This window comes from Rattus norvegicus, chromosome 4, assembly GCF_021556685.1.
Source record: "Rattus norvegicus strain SHRSP/BbbUtx chromosome 4, alternate assembly SHRSP_T2T, whole genome shotgun sequence".
Classification (NCBI taxonomy): domain Eukaryota; kingdom Metazoa; phylum Chordata; class Mammalia; order Rodentia; family Muridae; genus Rattus; species Rattus norvegicus.
Window position 1 is genome coordinate 64,712,469 of NC_141537.1, and position 22,287 is coordinate 64,734,755.

The 22,287-nt window shown below is 46.6% G+C and overlaps 2 protein-coding genes across 4 annotated transcripts in view; one reads left to right on the plus strand and one right to left on the minus strand.

Moving 5' to 3' along the window:
• Window positions 1-2,286: 2,286 nt before the first annotated feature.
• Window positions 2,287-14,202, plus strand: Stmp1 (short transmembrane mitochondrial protein 1). Of its 2 annotated transcripts, none has more exon segments than NM_001195503.2 (3): window positions 2,287-2,359; window positions 10,786-10,839; window positions 11,494-14,202. In NM_001195503.2, coding segments are annotated over 3 exon segments (177 nt in total). In that variant the 5' UTR covers window positions 2,287-2,344; the 3' UTR covers window positions 11,602-14,202.
• A 3,904-nt stretch (window positions 14,203-18,106) lies between these two features.
• Window positions 18,107-22,287, minus strand: part of Slc13a4 (solute carrier family 13 member 4) — a 39,040-nt gene continuing 34,859 nt past the window's right edge. Inside the window, exons 13-15 of one of the 2 annotated variants that reach the window (XM_087659048.1) lie at window positions 21,913-22,074; window positions 20,590-20,727; window positions 18,107-19,189 (exon numbers count right to left, since the gene is read on the minus strand). In XM_087659048.1, coding sequence (XP_087515174.1) covers window positions 19,052-19,189; window positions 20,590-20,727; window positions 21,913-22,074 — 438 coding nt within the window. In that variant the 3' untranslated portion in view covers window positions 18,107-19,051. 2 annotated transcript variants of the gene reach the window in all.

A 22,287-nucleotide genomic window follows, 5' to 3' on the forward strand; every position in this document is an offset into this window, starting at 1 on the left:
TTAACTAGAAGAGGAAATCCTGCTGGGAAGTCCTGATTTTACCAGCCATCACTCCTTTTCTTATGTGTCTGCCCCAATGTAGCCTAACCTGCGGGGTGAGAGGTCTTTGTCACATCATTGATAACACCTTTCATTGTTATACGTGTATGTATGTGTAAGTGGAGATTAGAGGTTAGTTTGCCTTAGATGTCACGAGTCAGGTACTCTGCATCCTACTGTTTGAAACAGGGTCTCTTGCTGGCTTGGAATCCACAGACTTGGGCTAGGCTGGCTGGCTGGCAAGCCCCAGAGATTTTCTAGTCTCTCTTCCCAGTACCGGAACTCAGGCCCTCATGCGTGTGTAGCAAGTACTTTACTGACTGAGCCATCTCACAGCCCTAATTGTTGTACTTTAAAGAACCCATCTGAGGGATGTAAAGTGGTATCTCACTTGGTTTGCTCTGTGTGCACCATTGGCCCTCCTTTTGCTTTTTTTCTTTCTTTGTTGGGTGTGGTAGAGTTTACTGCTGTCATGAAACACCATGACCAAAAGGCAAGTTGGGGAGGAAGGGGTTTATTCTGCTTATACTTATGTATCACTGTTCATTGCCTAAGGAACTCAGGACAGGAACTCAAGCAGGCCAGGAACCTGGAAGCAGGAGCTGATGCAGAGGCCATGGAGGGGTGCTGCTTACTGGCTTGCTCCCCCTGGCTTGCTCAGCCTGCTTTCTTATAAGAACCCAGGACCACCAGCCCAGGGATGAGTCCACCACCATGGGCTGGGCCTTTCCCCATTGATAACTAAGAAAATGCCTTGCAGCTGGATCTTAGAGGAGGCATTTTCTCAATTGAGACTCCCTTCTCTTTGATAACTCTAGTTTGTATCAGGTTAATATGAAACTAACCAATACATTGTGTTATTTTTTTTTAATGGGCAGAAGTGATTATATAAATTGAGAATGCCCCACTGTACATTCTCTGCAGATATTAAAGTCCACTGGGTTATTTTTCTCAATTTAAGTACATTTTAGTATGCCAAACCTACTGACTTTTTCCTTGGTGGTGTGTGATCTTTATATCTGGTTTTTTTTTTTTTTTTCCCTCTAATCAGCTCTTTTGTCAGTTTAGTAGAGGGGTTGGGAGAAGGGAGAGGGAGAGAAATAATGAAACGGATGGATAGAGAAACAGACTAGGTATGGTGGTGGAGAAAGTTTGTTGTAGATGAAAGGGAGACATATAGCCTGAAGCAAGGATATCTGGGAGCCCAGAGGACTTGACCTCGATTGATCTGGACCAGAGAGAAGAGAGAGGGGGAGAGGGAGAGGGACAGAATGAGGTAGAGGGGCTAAAAGAGCAAAGGAACAAAAGGTTCGGTAACCAAAATGGCTGGATTATATAGGAAAGACTCAGGAGGAAAGGCAGCCCAGCTCCTAGGTTGGTGAGTTTTGGGTAGAGGCATGTGCCAGCCACACCCTGTAACAGGTTGGGACTGAGGGACGCTGGGAGAACCGGGAGGTCAGGCCTACTTTGATATGTTAAAGTCATCTCAGCCATTGTCCCAGGGCTTGAGGCTTAACGTTCCTCACTAGGCCCAGATAGGATTTGTTTTTCTGTTGTTCGAAGCAGGAGTCCCATTTAAGTGGATAAAGATGAATTCCGAAGGCTGAGAGCAAAGTGAGAAGGGTGGTTTCGATGTGCTCCTGTATGGGGGTGGCCAGTAGTGCGGCGGGGCAAGAGTGGGTTTGCCTTTGGCCCCTACATAGTAGATGATTCGCGCTCTACTTGCGGCAGAAGTAAACTTCATATAGAGTAGGTGGTTGCTGGTGGCTGCCAGCAATCACTACTTGGATCCAGTAGTGCCAGACTCCGAAGATCTCTCTCCATCATCTACCACGGGTCCAAGGACTACCCCTAACTAGGCTGCATAACGCATTTGTGGACTTTCAAAAAATGGAAACTTTTCCCGCTTTTGTCTGAGAGTCGGCTGTGGTGGGGATTAGGGTGGACTTTGTAATGGCTCCCAGGAGAGTCAGCTGCTCACCTGGCATGGAACCCGCTCACCCTGGTTCAGTAGGTAGGGAGCCCCAGGTCTGACTGTGTTAACACAACTGCCAGAGTCCTTGTTATAATGTGAATCCCTGGCCTGCAGTTATAGGAGACTGGTTGATCCTGTTTCCCGAGATGGCCGTCAGGGGGCGCTGCGGCTCTGCGAGTCGCTTCCGGGAATGGAGAGGGCGGGGCGGGGTGGGGCGGGGTGTAAACCGGAACCTGGCGGCGGGTTCCGCCCTCGCGCTGGGGCGGAGTCTCGGAGCAGTGCTGGAGCTGAAGCATCTTTCACACCCTCCTCACCCTCCCCACCGACATCATGCTTCAGTTCCTGGTGAGTGGGGTCGCCGAGGATCGGGCCCCGCGGTCGCCTCGTCCTTCCCGGGGTCCCAGGTCGGCGGTGCACGGCTCTGGAGTCCTGGCTCGAGCCGGTCGTTGCCCCTCGGGTTTACTCGCGATTTTCCTCTGGCCTCCTCCTGAGTCCTTGGGTCTTTGCCTGGGTTTATATGCAGTCATTCAAGTTCCGAAAACTTTGGGGTATCAGCGAAATTGCTGCGTTTTCAAAAACCACTTACTGTGAGCTATTTGCGCAATTCTCGTAGTAAGTTTGATCGGAGAAGTCCGTAACGACTTGGCTCTTGTCCTCTCCCAAGACCCTCCCGTAGACCCCATCTATTATTCTCAGCTTTTTTGAGGCCCTAGAGTGCCTTTCACACGCTGTGCATTCGTCAGCCACCTCACGAGGTCGGAGAGAGAGATCCACAGTGCCCTCCTTTGCCCGCTTTGAGGAGTGAGTCAGAGTGCCCTACAAGTAACTTGTAAAAACCTCCCTCTCCCCACACACCCTTTCAAGTCTCCTTTTTGAGCTAAAAAGTTTTCTGGCAAAAATCAAGTATTTCTAAAATTGCCTGTTGAGGATTCTAGGGAAACTTGCCAGTCAATTTTTCAGATGAAAGTTTTCAAACTTTCTGTTTCATCCTCTAGTTCTAATAAAGCAGATATCCTCTTTCTTTCAGATGGTCCCTGGCCACTTGGTGCTCTGAGAATAAATCGTTTTTAATCCCGTTACCCTAAACTGGATTGTTGACATAAACTGTCCCACAAAGACTGCTGCTCCGTTGCCTCTGGGTCTTTCTCCAGTGTCCTTAGTAGGCCTTAGAGGTAGGAGTAATTAGTAATTTATTTGTTAGGAATCACTTTTAAAAGCACCGTCAACCAGCTAGTGTAAGGTGGTATGATTGGCCCTTCCACTGCATTTGTAGGGAGAACATTAATTCAATATACCCTTAACTTTTTAAGCGATTTGCTGAACGAGTCTATAAAATATGGGACTAAACTGTTCCATACTTACAAGGATTTTGATTGGAGAATTCAAATTTTTCAATATTTAAGGAGAGACGCTGAAGCTGACCATTAGATTCTTAGCTCAGGTGCAACTGTTGTTCCTTCTCTTGCCTGGGGTCTGTCTCCTCTTCCTTGCTGTGGTTGGTCAAAGTGGATACAGATGTACAGAGGTGGAATCAACTTTCCTTGTGTGGAACTTGGTCAAACACTGTTCATTTCTGCAAATCTTACTTTTTTTAACATTAGCCATTTCAACTGTTTTCTAATGTTTAAAAGTTTAGACTCTAGAATCACACTTGAATTTGTACCCTATCCTTAATCTCAAGATGTGTGTGTGTGTGTGTGTGTGTGTGTGTGTGTGTGTGTGTGTGTGTGTGTGTGTTGGTTGGCGGTTGGGGGAGGTTGGGCAGATTTAAATTTTCTGTGTTTCAGTTTGCACCTTGTGAGGTTTCTGAAGGAGCCAATACATTAAACCCTTAAGCATTAGCACTTAATAATGGTTGAGATCTGCCATTTCTCTTTTGTAAGGAATTGGAAATGGGAACTGGCCTCCCACCAACAGATGACAGGAGAGGGCTGGGTGTGATGTGTGTGTGTGTGGGGGGCGGGGAGCTGAATACTTTGTAACCCCTAAGATGTTGAGTTTGATTGTGTTGCGTGTGTGTTTCTATCCTCCAGTTAAAATGGATACCTAGTATCCCTATTTCCATACTGCACTGGATACCTAGTATCCCTATTTCCACACTGCACTGACAGCTTGCTCCTAGCTTTGCTGAAGTTCTTCTAAGGAACTCTTAGATGGGACTGGCCTAAGGGTACTGCTGTGAGTTTCATAGCACCTGAATACGGCTACAGTTGCTGTGACTCTTACCCCTGGGGCCCCACAGCAGCTTCTAACTTGAATCACCTCCTCCTAACTCATTCCCATTCAGCTTTTGGGGCCTGTGTACTGTGCTGTCTAGGTTCTGTTCTGTGTGATAACTCAAAATCGCACAGTGAGGATGACTGACCACTGCTCTTGCAGAGGAGACCATATCTGGGTGTAGCAGCTGAGAGGCTCCCTGTCTGTAATCTTGTCACTGGCTGCTTGCTTCTGCTCTTAGTTCCTGTGGATTGCTCAAGTCCTGAGCTGGCTGTGCTCCTTAGGGGGCGGGCTCCTCCTCAAGCCGGCACCTTTTACATCAGCTTCCAGAACAACCTTGAGTCCTGCTCTGTGATTCCAGATCCCTGGTATCAACTGTTAGTGTCTTCCCTTTGCCTTTCTCTCAGCCTCCTCTCATCTGGATTGATTATTCCTGCTTTCCCAATCCTTTCCCCACACACTTAATTTTCACCGCTGAAATGCTGGCATAATCCTTGATTTCTTTCCTTTCTTCATTAAAACTTTTACTGTTGGTATCGTGTGCCTGACACATGTATTCACTTGTTTATCTAATCTTTTCTTAGAATCATGTGATACCGTAGGTGCATCTTCAACACAGCAAAGATTCTTACACTGCATCCATTTATCTGCTGATTACTGTGTATGTCTCTCCTGTGGGGGCGTGCGAGTGTAGAGGTCCGAGGACAGCTTTCAGTGGTTGGTTCTCCATCCCCCATATGGGTTCTGGGGATTGGTCTCAAGTTGCCTGGTGAGGAGCCAGGCCTGCTGTGTAGTCTTGAGTAGGCTCTTTAATTGCTCTGTGCCTCAGTTTCCCCAGCATAAACCTGGGCATTCACAGTGGTTATTACATATATGCATGCTTGTGAGGATCAAGAGTTAATGAAAGGTTAGAACGTTACCTTTCATGTAGGCCGTCGGGTCTCCACAGCCGACTCACAGAAGCTTGCCCCTATTCAGGGTGAGTTACTTCCTCTGTGCTGCGGAACTCAGGCTGTGAACTAGCAGGGTTCTGAAGTCTGGCTGACGTGCCGCTTCTCTTCACTACCAAAGGATTTAGTTTAGTCAATACGAAGTGACTGATTTCATTTGCAGTCAACCCTGCGTATCACTGGGCCCTTCTGAATATGTAGCTAACCACGGATGGAAAATGTTAGAAGTTAGTTGCATATGAGTGGTTGTGTACAGTTTTTCCTTGCCGTCCCTGAACAGTTTGATGGGATAGACTATCAGGCCTTTCCTTGCAGTAGGCGTTGTGAGTGACCAAGAGGGTTAGAGTGCTTGGGGGATATGGGTGGGTTCCTGTGCAGTTGAATAACTTGTTTGAATAGCTAAGGATGTTGGTGAGTGGGGCAGCCTGGAATGGATCTCCTCGTTAATTTTAGGTCCTCCTTTTTCACTTCGTTACTACCACTGGTTATGAGATAGTGGAATATTTGTTCTGGCTTCTTTTAGAGCAGGCAGCCAGTACACCTTTCCCAGGAAGATTTCCTGTTGAATATTGACACATTAAGGAGTTACTGATTGTTCTGTTTTTTTTTTTTTCTTTCCTTTTTTTATTCTCTAAGCAATATTACTGAATATAAAACATAGCTTACTTCTTAAAAAGATGCTTTTCTAGGAGGCACTGAAAGGCTTTAGCCCTAGCAGGGTTTTGTTTAATGCACAGAATGTAGATTTTTTTTTTTAACTACTTGAAGCAGCTATTAGACATCTGACGATAGTCTTCACACTGCGTTTAAAAACTAAGACACAGAAATGATGGTGTGCGCTTGTGCCTCCTTGGAAGGCCTCTGTTTTCTTCTTGTGACTCTGAATGTAAGAGTTCTGTGACTGTGGTTGGAGAGACGCCTCGGCTGTTGAGAGCAGTGGTCGCTCTTCCAAAGGACCTGGGGTCGCTTTGCCGTATACTGAGAGAGGCTCACAACATCTGTAACTCCCATCCCAGGAGATCCCATGTTCTCTTTGGCCTCCGTGTGCACTGCGTGCGTGTGGTGTACATTATACATGTGGGCAAAGCACCCACACAGGTAAGAATAAATAACACTTTAAAACATTTTATCAACTTATCTTTTTATTAGTTCTAGTTAGTTAATGTATAGTTTTGAGTTGTAGATACTCTTACCATAAATCAAATGTCATTTTTTTTAGGTTTCCTTTTCAGTGCTAGCAGGGCCTATACTGCTTAATAGTTTTTTTTAAGATTTTATTATTTCGAGTGAGCTTGCGCTCAGGGCAGAGGTGTTAGGTTCTCTGGCGAGTTGCAGGTCGTCATGAGCCGCCTGGTGTGGGTGCTAGGATTGCGCTCTAATCCTCTGCAAGAGTAGCATGAGCTCTGAGTCGCAAAGCCGTCTCTCCGGCCTTATTTTTTTAGATTCTTAAACCCTTATCAGTGACTTGGGCTTGGGTGTGTTATTTTTGAAAACAAAGTTTGATGAGTCACGTTGGGACTTGTCAACCACTTTGGGGTTCTGCCAGGAGCCATCCCGGATAAACACTGCAGTTTTATTTGCTGCTCTCCAGACACAGCTTTCCGAAAGGGAAGGGCCTGAGCAGATAACAGATGGCCTGTTCTGGAGCAGGCTCTGTGCCTTTTAACAGGGCTTTTCAGTGTTAATGGGCAAAGCATTATTGACCGACCTGTTTGCATGTTAAAAATAAGTGCACTTAGAATAATTTAGATTTCTCACGTGCAGACTCTTCCATTGATTGGGCTGGTTCTCTTTTGCTCCTCTGGGATTTCCATTCTTTCTAACAAAGTCCAGTTTGGAAGCCATGAAGTTGTCTTTGGCTTCTTCCCAGGTAGTAGATGTTACTTTACCAAATTTTGGTGGTGGTTTTTTGTTCGTTTGCTTGATTTTTTTTTTTTTTTTTTTTTGGCATTGAGACAAAAGTCCACCCATTTAATGTATCTAATCCAGTGGTTTTAGTGTACGAAGAGATTGTGACCTGTCTCGTTTTATATAAAAAAGAAACTCTAATATAAGGATTCGTTTCTCATTCCCCTCTCCAACCCGGACAGTCAGTAGTTGATTTTGCGTCACTGTGGACTTGCTGTCTTGTATATTATTTACAGAGCCATGCAGTATATGGTCTTTTCTGACTGCCCCTGACCACGCTGCCGAGGCTCCTCTGTAGGCAGCATGAGCAGTGAGCGCCTCACTTCTCGTTATTGTGTACACATGTTAACCAACTCCCGCTGTTTCCACTCTTGGTTTTGGGGGTGGCTAGGCCAGGAGTATTGGTGTAGGCGTTTTTGTGGGGGTTTATGTTCCACCTTTCGGTGCATACCCACACTGGAGCTGTCCCATCATGTAATGTGTGCAGCCCTGAAGAGAAGTGGCTAGATGGCTTTCCAGAGCGGCCATGCCCTGTGTGCCAGTGGAGGATGAAGGCCTCCGTCCCGTGCCTTGCCAGCATTTGCTGTTCATTTTGTTTTGTTCCGTTGCTTTTGAGTAAGGCCATCTTACTGGGCGTGCCATGATTCCTCATGGTTCCTCAATGACTAACTGATGTCAAACATCTTCTGGGCTTGTCGACTGTGTGTCCTTGGAGAAATCCACTCACAGCTTTTGCCCATTTTTTTTAAATTGAATTATGTTTCTCTGTCACTTATTGTAAAAGATCTTTATTCTGGATAAAAATATCATCAGATTATGATTTGCAAATAATTCTACTTTGGGGTTTGCCCTTTCTCTTTGATGGTATTATTCGAAGGGCGGATGTTTTTAAATTTTTATTTATTTCATGTGTGTGTGTGTGTGTGTGTGTGTGTGTGTGTGTGTGTGTGTGTACACATGACTGTGCAGGTTGAACTACTTGGCCGTGCATGCAGATGTGAAGGCTTAGATTTACTTTTCCTGTCTGTTCCTACCCGGCGACCATCTCCTGAAGCACGCGAGTTTTCCTGACCTCGGGGTTCCCCATCATTTTTCCGAATGAGTGGCACTTCTCACACTGTGTCCTGAAACATGTTTAAAATGTCTCATTGTAGATCTGGTCGCATCCTGAAGCTGGAACAGGGTGCTGTTTACAGAGGCCAAGGGTTTTGTTTTGTTTTGTGTTCTAAAATAGCTGTCCCCTTTTCTGCACCAGCGCTTGGTGACATTGCCAGAAGAGAGCCACACGACATAGCCTGTGTTTATTTTGAGACGCACATCGTCAGAATTGGGAGGGCTGTGTCTGAGCTGGAACAGTCCAGTGTTAGGCTGCTTTAGAGATGAGGAAGCCCCAAAAAGCTGGAGCAGGTTGTTGGCCCACCTGAAGGCAGTCTCTGAGACAGCCAGACCTCCCTGTCACTGCTTCCCGCAGCCCCTCTCATGGTTCCTCATCCCAGTTAGGATTAGCATCATCAGGGATTTTTTTCTCCTCTCCTTAAATTTTGACTCAATTTAATTATCGCCCTGGATTTCAAAAAGTTGTGGTTTGAACCTACTAGAGTGAAAAAAATAGGTAATTCTGGTAATGTGACCTTGATAATGACTTAAAAAGCATCAGAAAATGGTTAGCAACTAGAAACTTAGGTAGCTTCTTTTATGTTTCTTGCTAACAACTAACCAATTTAAAATTGCCTTTGGATTTAAAGGTTAAGTATAAGACAGACCCAGTTGTATTTCTTGTTTTTTGTTTTCCCCTCCTTTAGGGTTTATTTTTACTATTTTTAATGGTAGTGGTGGTGTGCAGTCTGATCCCTGGCATGCAGATGCCAGGGAGGGCAGAATAAGATGTTGGTTCCTAACAATATCAACCAACCAGACACCCTCAGAGCTCCCAGAGACTAAACCACCAACCAGACAGCACACATGGAGGGGGGACCCATGGCTCCAGATACATATGTAGCAGAGATGGTCTTATCTAGCTGGCATCAGTGGGAGAGGGGAGGCCTTTTGGTCTTGTGAAGGCTTGATGGGAGTGGGTAGATAGGTGGGGGAGCACCCTCATAGAAGCGGGGAGCAGGGGAGATGGGATAGGGAGTTTGTGGAGGGGAAATCGGGAGAGGGGGATAACATTTGAAATATAAATAAATAAAATAACTAATTAAAAAAAAAGGTGTTGGTTCCTGGAGCTGGAGTCAGTTGTGAGCTGACTAACATGGGTGATGGGAACTGAACTGTGGCCCTCTGGTCTTCTGCAGTGTTCTTAACTGCTGAGCCATCTCTCCAGTACCCCACTGTATCCTTGCCTCACCTGCATCTTGGAAGCTCAGGGAGGCACCTCATGTGTGATTGATGGGACAGTTAGTGCTGTTCTTTGATTTCTGTCTTAACTTCTCTATCGAGACTGAGTAGAAGCAGCACCGTTTAAACAAAATAATGGGGGGACTGGAGAGATGGCTCAGCGGTTAAGAGCGTCCGACCGCTCTTCCAGAGGTCATGAGTTCAATTCCCAGCAACCACATGGTGGCTCACAACCATCTGTAAAGAGATCTGATGCCCTCTTCTGGTGTATCTGAAGACAGCTACAGTGTACTTATATATAATAAATAAATAAATCTTTAAAAAAAAAAATAATGGGCAAGAGGGGTAGATGCCAATTTGAATTTATTAAGTTAGAAACTAGCCCACAGTTGCAAGCTCTGAAGTAAAAAGTCGCTAGGGGAAATCGGAATTATCATTAAAATACACAGCTGTGGAACTCTGGTCCATCTGTGTATATGGAGAATTCTACATGTTCAGGAGAATACTCTCACCCAGTGGGATAAACACTGACAGTTCTCTAAAAATTGTTCCTGTCCCTTTGGTCGTTGAGTGGGAGCCACAGACCTTAAGTGTCCTGCCCTTTAGTTCCCACCCTTGGCGTTTCGCTAGGCTCGGTGATGTGTCAGAGTTTCCCCAGTCTTCTCTGCCCTTGTGCATCTGAGTTTCTGAGTAACTCAAGTTGTCTGCTGCTGCTTTTGTGAACAACCCTGGGCAAACCACTGTAGTTCTTTTGAAACATGGAGAGACTAAACTCTGAGAGCCCCTTTATTTTCTAAGCTTTTTTGATTCAAATGGGATTTTTGTAGTTGTGGTTTTGAGACCTAGTCTTGCTGTGTAGGTGTGGGGATGGGACTCTCCCTGTATATCTGGGACTCTTTGTGTAGACCTGGATGGCCTCTCCCTGCCGAGGATCCCCCTGCTGTGTCCTGAATGCTGATGGCAAATGTGAGCCCAGCTCCAGTGTTTGCCAGTGAATACTTTTTATCAGCTGTGTACAGAAGTAACAGCTCCTACAATGAGTAGTAACTAAGTAATTGTAACAAAATTAGGGCTCTGGCTTCCAGACCTTCCTTCAGGACTTTATGGGGGCTTTCATGGACAGGGAAACTCCTCAAAGCCACTGTTTATTCCCTTCCAATGTTGGTGCATGGTATATGTGTGTGTGATTGTTTCCTAGAAAAAAGACATGACTCCTATGTCCTATGCAATCCTATGCTGAGATCCTGAGCATTCCTCTGCCACGCACTTCTTGGGAAGATGTAACCTGTGTGTCTGACGTGGCTGCAGGCTCGTGACAGGTTTTGTCTGCTGTATAACTCTCCTGTTCTGTCCTTTCAGCTTGGATTTACTTTGGGCAACGTGGTTGGAATGTATCTGGCCCAGAACTACGACGTAAGTGGCCACATTCACGTCTTTCTTGGCTTCCTATAACCGCTTCATAGTTATTTTTCTCTCTCAAGGTTAAGTTTGCCTACTAGCATAAATGAAGTCTGTAAATGTGAAAGCTTTTCTGTTGTTTGAAAAGTAACTGAATTCACAAAGGTACGGGTGTCCCCACATCATCCCAGGAGAGCTGGATGTGGCCTAGCGTGCCTCGTGGAAGGAAGATGGTGTGGTAAAGTGAGGAGTTACGTCAACGTCATTGTTGGTGTGTGAGGGAGGAGGGGTGGAAAATGGTATCGCAGCCAGATGAGGATCCTAGAGTGTGTTTCAGAGACACAGGATTATATCTCCTCTGTACTGAGGGACGGGGACTTTTCGCTTTATTATTTGTCGCTCCATGTATTTCTTTCTGCTACATATACATACACTTCTTTTAGCTGGCACTCGAGTCAAAGGACTGAGTGTGTATCTAAAGGTGGGCTGGGCCTGGCGTTCAGAGAGGGGATATAAATCTTAACACTGATAGCTTACGTATGTAGGTATGAGCCAAGGAAGTACCACTGAGTAGGTCCCCAGAGGAAACCAAAGCCTTGGCAGAGCCTTGTCCTTAAGAGAAGAGACATGAGAGAGACTGATTAGTCTTCGTATTCTTTCTATTTACAGATAAACGATAATATTCCTTTCTTCTTTTTAAAGATGCCAAACCTGGCTAAAAAACTTGAAGAGATTAAAAAGGACCTGGAAGCCAAGAAGAAGCCCCCTAGTTCCTGATGCCCACCTGGCACTGTATTCTGGACCCACCAATTCCGTCCCGGGGCCTGCCTTCTTCACAGCCACATCCAAAGCTGTGTTCCTCTTTGGTCTCAGAGCCTGCGAGTTGCCTCAGATCTAACACCGGCCCGAAGTCGAGTTAGCTCTTCGTTTCCAGCATCTCCCCTCCCCCCGTATCTTCTGTCCAGCTGCTTCTGAGTCCTAAGGCTGGAACTAAGGTGCTAGGTCAGCAAACACAACCGTAACTGGTATTCACCTGTGCTCTGAGAGACCCCCGTGGTCAAGGAATGACTGGCTTTGGATAGCCGCTGCATTCACTGTCTAGCAGTGACAGTAGGAGCTTGCTACACAAACCAAATTTTGTTAAAGTAATTAAAATCAGTATCTTCAAGCCAGTTTCTGGTGAATTAATCCATTTGTTATATAATGTTATCAAGGAACTCCACGATTGATAATTTAACCAATAAATTGTTTGCTGGTCATTAACCAAAAAACTATGAATTCAGTAAAAAAAAGAGAGAGAGAGAGAGAGAGAGAGAGAGAGAGAGAGAGAGAGAGAGAGAGAGAGAGACTTGGAAAATTTAAAACATGCAAAACGCAGTTCAGTCTGTTTAGTCTGTGCTTTTCCTTAACGATATCTTTGAACTGAGGCTGCTGTCAAAGAACCATTCTTTATGTTTGCACTTGACAGGACGGGCAGATAAGCGAGAAGCTTTTGATAAAGAATGTTACTTTTTCTTTAAACAGTAACATTTGTACTAACTGTGTAACTTTAGAGGGATTTCCCTAAGGGAATGTGGTCCAAATGTGATTAAAGTGAGTCTCCTGGGGGAGGTTCTGCCTCTCTCCACAGTGAAGCATCTTCTCCCAGTCAGGACAGATCCAAACAGCAGCATCTCTATTTAAAGACAGTCTCCCAGTGTTACCCAGGGTGGCCTTGAGCTCCAGGGCTCAAGCAATCCTCCTGTCTTAGCTTTCGGGTGTTGGAACTACCGGTGTGCACCATGGTGTGCAGCCTAGTCCATAATGTTTTTAATTAAAAACTATTTTTAAGGTTACCTATTCTCACAGGAGATGATGGGAAAGTGATTTCACATGAAGGTTCTTTCTAGCCTCTGTCTTGTTCCCTGGTACAAATCCTCAGACAATCCCTGGTGTCACGTTCCTCTGTGCCTTTGAGAAAGAGTGTCTAACCACACATGTGTTTTTCACACACATGCACACACACGTGTGTGTGTGTGTGTACATACACTTTTTGTCTCTTCCTTTCATTTTTGTTTTTTACACAGTGTCATAAAGCCCATGCTTTATAGTCATTGATAACCTTGAACTTCCGATCCTCCTGCCTCTGCCCTCTGCCCTCTCCCCTCTGTCCTCTGCCCTCTGCCCTCTGCCCTCTCCCCTCTGTCCTCTGCCCTCTGCCCTCTGCCCTCTGCCTCTCATGTACAGGGTTTATAGGTGTGCACCACCACGCCCAGCTACTCTTTTTAAAGCTCTTTTTTCTGTTTCTTTCATTTGCTTGCTTTTTGAGAGAGGGCCTCACTATGTATCCCTGGCTGACCTGGAACTCACTATGTAGCCCAGGCTGGCTTCATGTTCACAGAGATCTGTCTGTCCTTTGCCTCCTGAGTGCTGGGATAAAGGTGGCTCCATCATGCTTGGCTGGCTTTTTTATTCTTGTTGGAGAGAGCATCCCCTGTCAGTATGTTAACCTTGCCCCTGTGCTTCCTGTGCACGATTCCATTGAATGGGGATTTCATAATGTGCTACCGATGAGCATTAGGTTGTTCTGTTGCTGGAGTGGTGCTAACCGTGAGCCTGGTGTCCATATCCCAGAGCATAGCTGTACGATATCAACTGTCACAGTCTAGCTTGTTTAAGACAGGGTGTCTTGTTCCGGGAGGGGGGGGTGGTTGGGCAGCTTCACTGACAATGCCTTTTGTGAGGATATTTTAGCAGACCATAGATTGCAAGGATTAGTTAGAGACAGCTGTTTTCAGGAAGTAACAATGGTCCCAGATGGGAGTCAGAACAGGGCACTCCTACTTAGAGATACATTCTATCCCTTTATGCCAGACAGAGCATAGCAGCAGGGAGTGGGCAAGTGGTGTGTTCTTCTGAGACTTTGTAACACTTACCTCGTGAGGGCTTCCTGGGGAAACAGATGAAGATATGTGCTCTGTTAGACTATGCTTTGCAAATCGTCCTGTAAATAGTAGATAGCAGAGGGAAAAGGCTGCCTACCACACTACTTTCCTATTTCTGCAGTCTCTTTAGAACTGACTTGTGAGTCGTGTACAGTGTAGTAGTATAGTCTGGTTAGTCTCTTTCGAGAATACAGAGGATCCGGTATCTATTGTCCTCATAACACCTGGCTCCCAAGACTTGATTGTGAATGACTAGGTTATTAGCAGAATGAAGGATGGCCTCAAACGAAGAAAGATGCATCACCCTCGAGGCTCTTCAGAATGCTGGATAGAGGCTTACTTAACAGCTGTTTGCAGAAAAAGAACCATCATGACAGCATTGTTGTATGTGTGGCTGCCTTGGAAATGATGCTAGGGGATTAGGTCTTTATATAATAAAGATTTATTTGCATTACCTTTCTGTGTGTGTCTGCATGTGGGTGTGTTCATGTGAGTGCAGGAACCCTGTGGAGATGAGAGGGTCAGGTCCCATGGAGCAGGAGTCACAGATGGTTGGTTGGTAGCCACCTGATGGGGCTGCTGGGAACTGAACTCTGGTCCTCTGGATGGGCAGCACATGCTGTTAACCACTGAGCCATCTCTTCAGTCCCACAGTCTATTTATGTTATGTACTCAAACTCATGGGAACTGAGGGCTTCCCTCAGAAGTAACCTTAACTTTACTGATAGAATTGTTTCTTTAAGGGAAGCCTTCTTGATTTTTGGCTCCACCATAGAAATGGGCACACCGTTAATACAGGATAGTTACAAGTTTGCGATTTAGGAACATTCTGGTTTTTGTTTGTTTGTTTGTTTTGTTTTTGCTGTACTTATTTTCTGATCCTTACCCACGCTAGGAGACCACTTGTTTTCATGCAGAGAGCCACATCCTCAGCCCTGGCTTTCTGTTCTGTAGCTCAGTTCTTGGGCAAGATATTTGCCATTGACATAAATGTTGGTGGAGTCTGGAACTGTAAGTTGTAGGGGACAGGGGTTGGAAATTGGTCATGTGAGTGGGGTTGCGGTCCATTTGTGATCATCTAAAAAAATACTTGAAAATCCTGGGGATATAATTTAAGAAAACTTTGCCCTGGGTGACCATAAGAGGAGAGTCGCTTGAAATACTTCAGCAGTTCCCATGACATGTGAAATAGAAAAGTTTAGTATTGTTCGACCCCCTGTCTCCCCCGGACAGGGTTTCTCCGTGTAGCCCTGGATGTTCTGTCCCAGGCTGGCCTTGAGATCTGCCTGCCTCTGCCTCCCAAGTGCTGGAATTAAAGGTACATACCACCATCCCCTGGCATGATTGTTGGAAAAGTAATAACTACATTAAACTTGAAAGATATATCCCAGGGCTGGAGAGATGGCTCAGGGGTCAAGAGCACTGTCTGATCTTCCAGGGGTCCTGACTTCAAATCCCAGCGACCACATGGTGGCTCACAACCATCTGTAATGGGATCTGATGCCCTCTTCTGGTGTGTCTGAAGACAGCTACAGTGTACTTATATATAATAAAATAATAAATCTTATTTTTAAAAAGATATCCTTTTATTTAATGATTCCTTTTTTTTTTTTTAAATGAGCATTGGTGTTTTGCTTTTGTGTCTGTGTGAGGGTGTCCTTAACTCCTGGAAGTGGAGTTAAGGACAGTTGTGAGCTGCCGTGTGGGTGCTGGGAATTGAACTGGGGTCTTTTGGAAGAGCAACCAGTGCTCTTAACCTCTGAGCCATCTCTCCAGTCCTGAAAGACATAGCCTTAAACTGTAGACCTAGATCAAAACCACCTAATGTTTAATATTCTCAAAGGGTGACATTTCATGAGTCATTGCTATGGCATCTTTAGACTTCTGAGTTGGTGTTTTTTGGAGTTAAGCAGATATCTACTTCTTGTGTAAAGGAGAAATCCTGTTTCTTTTTTTCTAACTTATTTGGTTTTCATTCCCACAGTTACAGAGAGAAGTAAGATGCATGAGTTTCCTTGTCATCTGTCCTACTGGTCATGGTGACACGTCCACATGTGTAATGTTTTCATTTCCACGGAGCAGTTCACGCCCTAGATACCACACTGCTGTTTGTTTTCTGTTGCGCTCCCACAGTATAAACGTTACTTTAAATCTCCTCCTTGTAAGAGAGCACTCTACTGTACTGTAGCAAATTAAGCCTTTCTTAAACTCCCAGTCTTGGGTTTGCTCCTGACGAATATGAATGAGTTCTTTTTTTCCTGTCTTAGGGCATTGCCTTATGGAAAGGAACTTAATAGTGAAGGGAAAATATTTTAAAACCTCACTTGTTCTTTATAGGGAGTTTGTGGGACTTAGAATTTCAGGAGTTCAATATATTCTTATTCAAAGTCTGGCTGTAGCATATTCAGCCGACTAAAGAGGACGTAGTGAAAGGCAGTTTTATAAGGCGCAGTGGAAGCAAAAAGAACTGAGGGGGCAGTTTATAGAAAGAGCGCAAGGAGGAGTGTTGCCTGAATCATTGCCACCGTGGCCGGACAGTGGGAAAACTGTGAGCTGTGCCACCTCGTGTGCAAATGCATAGGACTGGGACAGAAGGAGCAGTGTAAGTACAGTGTTCACTCAGCGAGGACAGCCCCACGAGAACGGAGAGTTTCAGTCCCTTTGTGCCTGAGCAGTTCAAGCGTCTTGCAGTACTGAGAGTCACCCTAATTTCAGCAATGTCTTCGCCAACAGTAGAGCCTGCATTGTGAAACCCACTGTGTTGTTCTCATTGGTATTCCTAATGGATTGGTTCCAGGTCCAAGACGCTCAAGTCCCTTAGGTACAGTGGTGTGCATCTGCTTATAGCCGACACTTACCCTCCGGGGAAGGAAAAGCAGCAATTTTTAAAAACCATGACGACGGTTGTAAGACCTCACGCAGGAGATCCTGTGCGTGCTTACTGCTGCCGTGTTCTACGTTCCGTTCTGCTGTTGTGAGGGAGCATGCTGATCAGGAGCCACTTGAGGAGCAGAGAGTTTATTCTGCTCACAGGTTATAGTCTCTCCTCGAGGGAGGCCAGGACTCTGTGTAGTAACCTAGAGGCAGAAACTAAAGCAGAGGCCGAGGAGGAGTGCTGTTTGCTGGCTTGCTTGCTTCCCTTGGCTTGCCCAGCTACCTTACACAGCCTAGGTGCTCAGAGATAGCACAGCCTGCAGAGGGCTGGGCCCTTTCCCATCAACTAGCAATTAAGAAGCTACCTCACGGATATGCCTCGGGCCAATCTAATGGAGACCGTTCTCCAGTTGAGGTTCCCTCTTTCCAGATGTGTCACATTGACAACTGGAGGTAATTTCGATATGGATGCCTTAGTGGGATCTCAAAGGCAGCTTTAAGCAAAGCTGATAAGTGACTTAGAAGAATGAGGTGTAGCTGTACTCCGTATCCTCAGCTCCCTCTCAAATCATCTGGAAGGTGAGCCGGTGTAGGATGTGAAACTCAGATCCCACCGAGAGAAGGGCTAGAACCGAAGAGCACTTAAACTTAACCCGGTCTGCTCCATCCTTGAGACAGGCAGTCATGTTCTGCCTGAGTCTGGGTTAGGTAAGAAGCTGCTTGAGTGCAGCCAGGTCAGACAGGGATGGTTGAAAGTATGGCCCGTGGAGACCCAGGCAGCAGCTGCTGTGGGATGTGCCGTGGCTTTCCCTGAGAAAGACTCAGATCGCAGAGGGTGACCGGAAATTAATTCCAAGTACTCTTCCTTGGGCCAAAATCTACTCCCTAAATCACGTTACCTATGCTTGTCTTGTCCTCTGAGGTGGGGACTTATGGCTCTGTTTTGGTTCAGAAGTGTGATAAACCGTCAAAAGGAGAAGCACCCAGACTCGAAACATCTTAAAGCCAATTGCACAGAGAGGCCACTGCTTTGGAGCCGGCTGCACTGCTGGCATCATGTACGGGCTTGTGGAGCGTGCACTGCTGTGATTGGTCAAAATACTGGCTGTGCTAATTAGTAAGGCAGAGGTAGTCGTGTTCCTGGCTAAACCTGGTTGATCACATTCTGTGGAGTGTGCAAGCTTTGGCATACAAGGAGCTATACACTCAGACTTCTGGTAGGCCGGAGATTTGACTGAACAGTTAAAATGGTCAGAAGAAAACTATGCCTGGTATAAAACCTACATAGACAGTAGTAACAGAAGTGGTTACAACAGTGGAGTAACTGCAGAGGACTCCTCTTTCCTCAGACACATTTAGTCAGCAACCGATAGTGAGATCGGAAGCGTAGGACAGCAGCAAACAGGAGAGAGGTCGGCCTCTAGCCTCCCATTTTTCTGGTGGGAAAAATGACATGGTCCTCAGGAGGACAGAGGAGGCCTCGCTCTGCAGCAGTCATCAGAGACATTTATTGAGCACTTAGAGTTTAATACATTGTAAAGAACCCCAGGCACATCTTCCCCTCAAAGGGCCCGTGGACGTGTAGGAAACACTGGCAAGACACTCTGGTGTTCTCAGAAACAAACTAGCTATTAAGTGGAGAAGTGAGTGTAACATCCAGTCCACTGTGGTCTTAACCATAGTTCTGCTCTTCCTAATGAGGCAGGTATGAACCCTTTTTCCTCCCTCCACCACACTCACGAGGCAATTGAGTCTCTCATTGTGACAGTACATGGAGAAGCTGACTTCAGGATGGTTTGTTTGTTTTTTTCCATCTCTTTCCTTCGGTGGAATCGGGCCAGCCTCTTTTTGAAGGAGAATATTATTTCTTTACGGAATTTGGCGCCGAGGTAGAGGGACCACTGAAGAGAGATTTAAGACAGATAAGACTGGCAAAAGCACAGATTGCCTGCCACAGGAGGACCTCCTAAGCCTTAGGATCCGAGGTTACCTTTCTCTAGAGACCGGATAGAAATGCTTGAGGACAGGTAAGGCTCTCTCCCAGAAGAGAGGTCACAGGCCTCATGATCTGCACAGGCAGAGTGATCTGGCTGGCTCTGAGTCCTAGAAAGGTATGACTGGTAACGCAAAACCTAGTGAGGCCAGCCAGTTTCTGAGGCTTCCCCTCAGGGCACTAAGGCTTGCAGTGTTTCTGGTCTTCAAAAAGAGTTAGGGCTGGACACAGGAAGAGAGAGCAGCTGTAGTCTTTCTTGAGAGCTGGTGGTAAGGGAAGCAGGCAGGCTGGGAGGGAGACACAGCCAACACGCCTATGGCGGGTGGAGGAATCTGGTAGCAGGAAAATCCTCCATGTGAGTCTGGGGTGTGTGCACCTGGTGGTCTTCTTGGTCCATGGGTCAGCTCTGGTTGTGCTAGGTCACTGTCCGCTCCTGTTAGGTCTGATCAGTGATGTTGCCGACCTTAGCCCAGGCTGGGAAAGTGTCCAAGTGGAAGAGACTAACTCCCCAAGTATTGATGGCCACCATCACTATCACCAGGCCGATGACATTGACCCCTAGGCCAGCTTTCACCTGCAGGGCACAAGCCAGAAAACGCTGGTCATTCTGAGTCAACAGCAGCCAGACTGTCTCAAAGGGAGCCCTTCTTAGGCCTGGCCTTAGCCTTGTCCTCATGCCAGTTCTGAATCTTCTCCCAGCCCCCAGCCCCAGTGGCTGCCTGGACTGCTCTTTTCTACCTCATCCAGTTGTACCCAATGGGGAAGGACTGGAAAGACAAGGAGGTAATGGGGGGATGGGAAAGACTGATGTTTGCTTCTCACCGGCAGCACTCCTGTCATAAAGTAGAAGCCTAGAAGTTCTGTGAGCTACTTGGGAAACCAGCTCTGAGGAATGTTGTCATTCATACAACAAAATCTTGGGGGAACTATGCTAAACATAAGGAGATATCCTGAGCAGGCACGGAATGCTTTCTAGGTGCTCGTATACATTAAGAATGTAAGAGAAGCTGTATTGAGCCACTCCCCTACCCTCTCTAAGGAATAGCTAAGGGATATAGAGTACCTTGGGTTTACTTAGGGGAAGTAGCTGTCTCTGTTCATGGACCCCAGGAGAGCTACAAAGGGGAAATGGGAGGCAGGAGAGCTGAGGCAAAACTCCGTGTGAGCAGACTAAGGGTTATGCAGTAAGAGGAGGAGGAGAAAGGCCATGGACTCCCGCCCTGAAGTTGGCCCATTGATGAGCAGTTCTGATGGTGGAAAAGGTCTCCAAAACCTTCCTTGGTTCCAACTGCTGGCTTGTGTGGCTGCTGAGGAAAATAGCCTCACCTCCGCATGGGGTGACTGAACCCTATTTCAGACCGTTGGGCCTCAGTGGTTCATATTAGTCTAATTTCTCCTAGACCTGTGGTCAGCTTTGAGGATTTGGTTGAGCCGTGATTATAACGGTGGAAAGTGGGTATGCCCAAAGCTAAGAGGCAGCCACAGAATGTCTCTGCGGAGCCATCTCCTGTGAGCCAGCTGGACCAGAGTCTGGAGTGCAGGCATGTTACTCTGTGTCCTTGCTTCAGGGCTTCCTTGCTTGGGTGAGACCTGAACAGAAGGATCCTGTTCTTACGAGATCCCTCCCCCGCAGCCTGGGTTCATAGTTTCTCATACTTCATTGTGTATGAATAAATCAGCACTTGTCCAGCGAGGGTTTGTGCAAGCTCATGGCTTCTGGAACCAGGCCACAGCCTGTGCCCTGGGTAGCTTTATCCCTGTGCCTGCTTTCTTCCTGAGGAGAGTTAGGGAGAGCCCATTGCTATTCCTGGAGCTTCCAGGCCAACCAAGAACCTTTTTACCAGAGTCATTCTTTCCACCCACCAGAGAGTGTGCCGAGAGCCCGCTATGAAATGAGACTCCAGGAAAAGGCCACACGGAGAACCATCCCTACCCTGACGGAATGGGGGCTGGCAGAGGGCACCCGTAGCTCACCATGTCTTTGATCTGGCAGTGCCCATAGCTGAAGACGATAGCATTGGGGGGATTGCCCACAGGCAGCATTACAGCAAAGGAGATGGACATGGTAACCGGGACCAGGGTGTACAGTGGATTGATGTGCAGTGTTTCGGACTGGAAGAGAGAATTAACAGTAACATTAACTTGGAGACTAGGTGGCCATTTCCTGTGCACGAATGTGTTGGCTTGGTGCTAGGCACCATGTTCTGGGGATAGTTAGCTCCCTGCCCTCTGGGGCATTGGTTTTTGGCAACCCACAGGGGCTGAACCCTGAGACAATTCCCAGGATGGGTATTTGAGTTATGAGGAGGAGGGGGGCACCGTAATGAAGTGGTTCTTGAAGTTTTAATTCTTTAGCTGAGAAATCCCTTCTTTAAAAAAAATAAAAATAAAAACCTCATGAATGAAGTGGCTTTAATTGAAGCAAGACTCCCTCACCCCAGGGGTACAGATCTGAGGGACTCACCCAGCCCTGGAAGATCGTTTAATTGCTCTCTTCGGGATTTGAACCCATGACTTTCAATATTGCTGTGTTTTAAGATAAGGTCTTGAAGGGCATGGTGGCCCATGTCTTTAATTCCTGTCCTTCTCCCAGTACTGGGAAGCAGAGGAAAGTGTATCGCTGGGTTCAAGCCCGAGCTGCTACACCTAGAGAGTTCCAGGACAGCCAGGGCTACATGGAGAAACCCTGTCTTGAAAAATTAAAAAAAAAAAAAATCTTGAATGCTCAACAAGCAAGGTGACAGAGGAGGCAGATAGGGCCAGCTAAACTGAGAGCTGAGAGTAGCCATGTGAGCTGGCACTCCGAGGAGCCGGAAGGATTATTTCGTAGGAGATGGGTAAGGGCTTTCATGTCCTATGTTTCCAGGGGCAGCATCGCCTGCGTTACTACAACGGTGGCTTTGTCAACAGGCTAAGGTTGGGCTGTTGTTCCTCACTCATTTCTCTCATTACAGGCTGGCCTGAGGCCACAGAATCAGGCTGATGATTGAGGTGGTGACTGTTGTATATCTGTTTTCCTGAGATGGCTTTATTGTACAGCCCAGGCTACCCACAAATAATGCAGCCCAGGCTACCCACAACTAGATTAATTATGTGTTCTTCTTTCGAAAAGTATTTCTAAACTCTTGACATAATTTTATTTTACTAATTGTTATTTGAGGATTGTCGCTGTCTAAACTACGGGCAGAAGACCAACCACTGGAAAGGGTGTGTGGTGTGAGAGTAATGGCTGTAGAAACCATTTCCTGGGCCAAGCTTGGGGCAATGCCTGGCCGTCTGCTTGTCTTATCCACTTACCAGGGTACATAGGATGGGCAGGAAGATGGTGATGGTGGCTGGATTGCTGACAAACTCTGTGACAATGGACACCAGGACGCATGCCAGCAGAGTGATAGCCCATGGTGGGAGGCTGCTCAGGGACAGCATCTGGTGCCCAATCCATGTTGAGAGGCCAGAGCTCTGCGGGAGGAGGCAGTACAGTGAGAAGGAAGGAGTCAAAGCAGGTTCCAGAGGGCGGTGGTGAGGGGTCAGGAGTGCTGGCTGTGAGGGCCACCAGGCCTCAGCTGCCTTCTCTGGCCTGACCGGAAGTCATGTTGAGTTTATGACTAGATCAGTTTTGTAGTGCGGAAATGTCTCAAGGTTGTACAACATTTTGTCTTTAGGTTTCCTGCT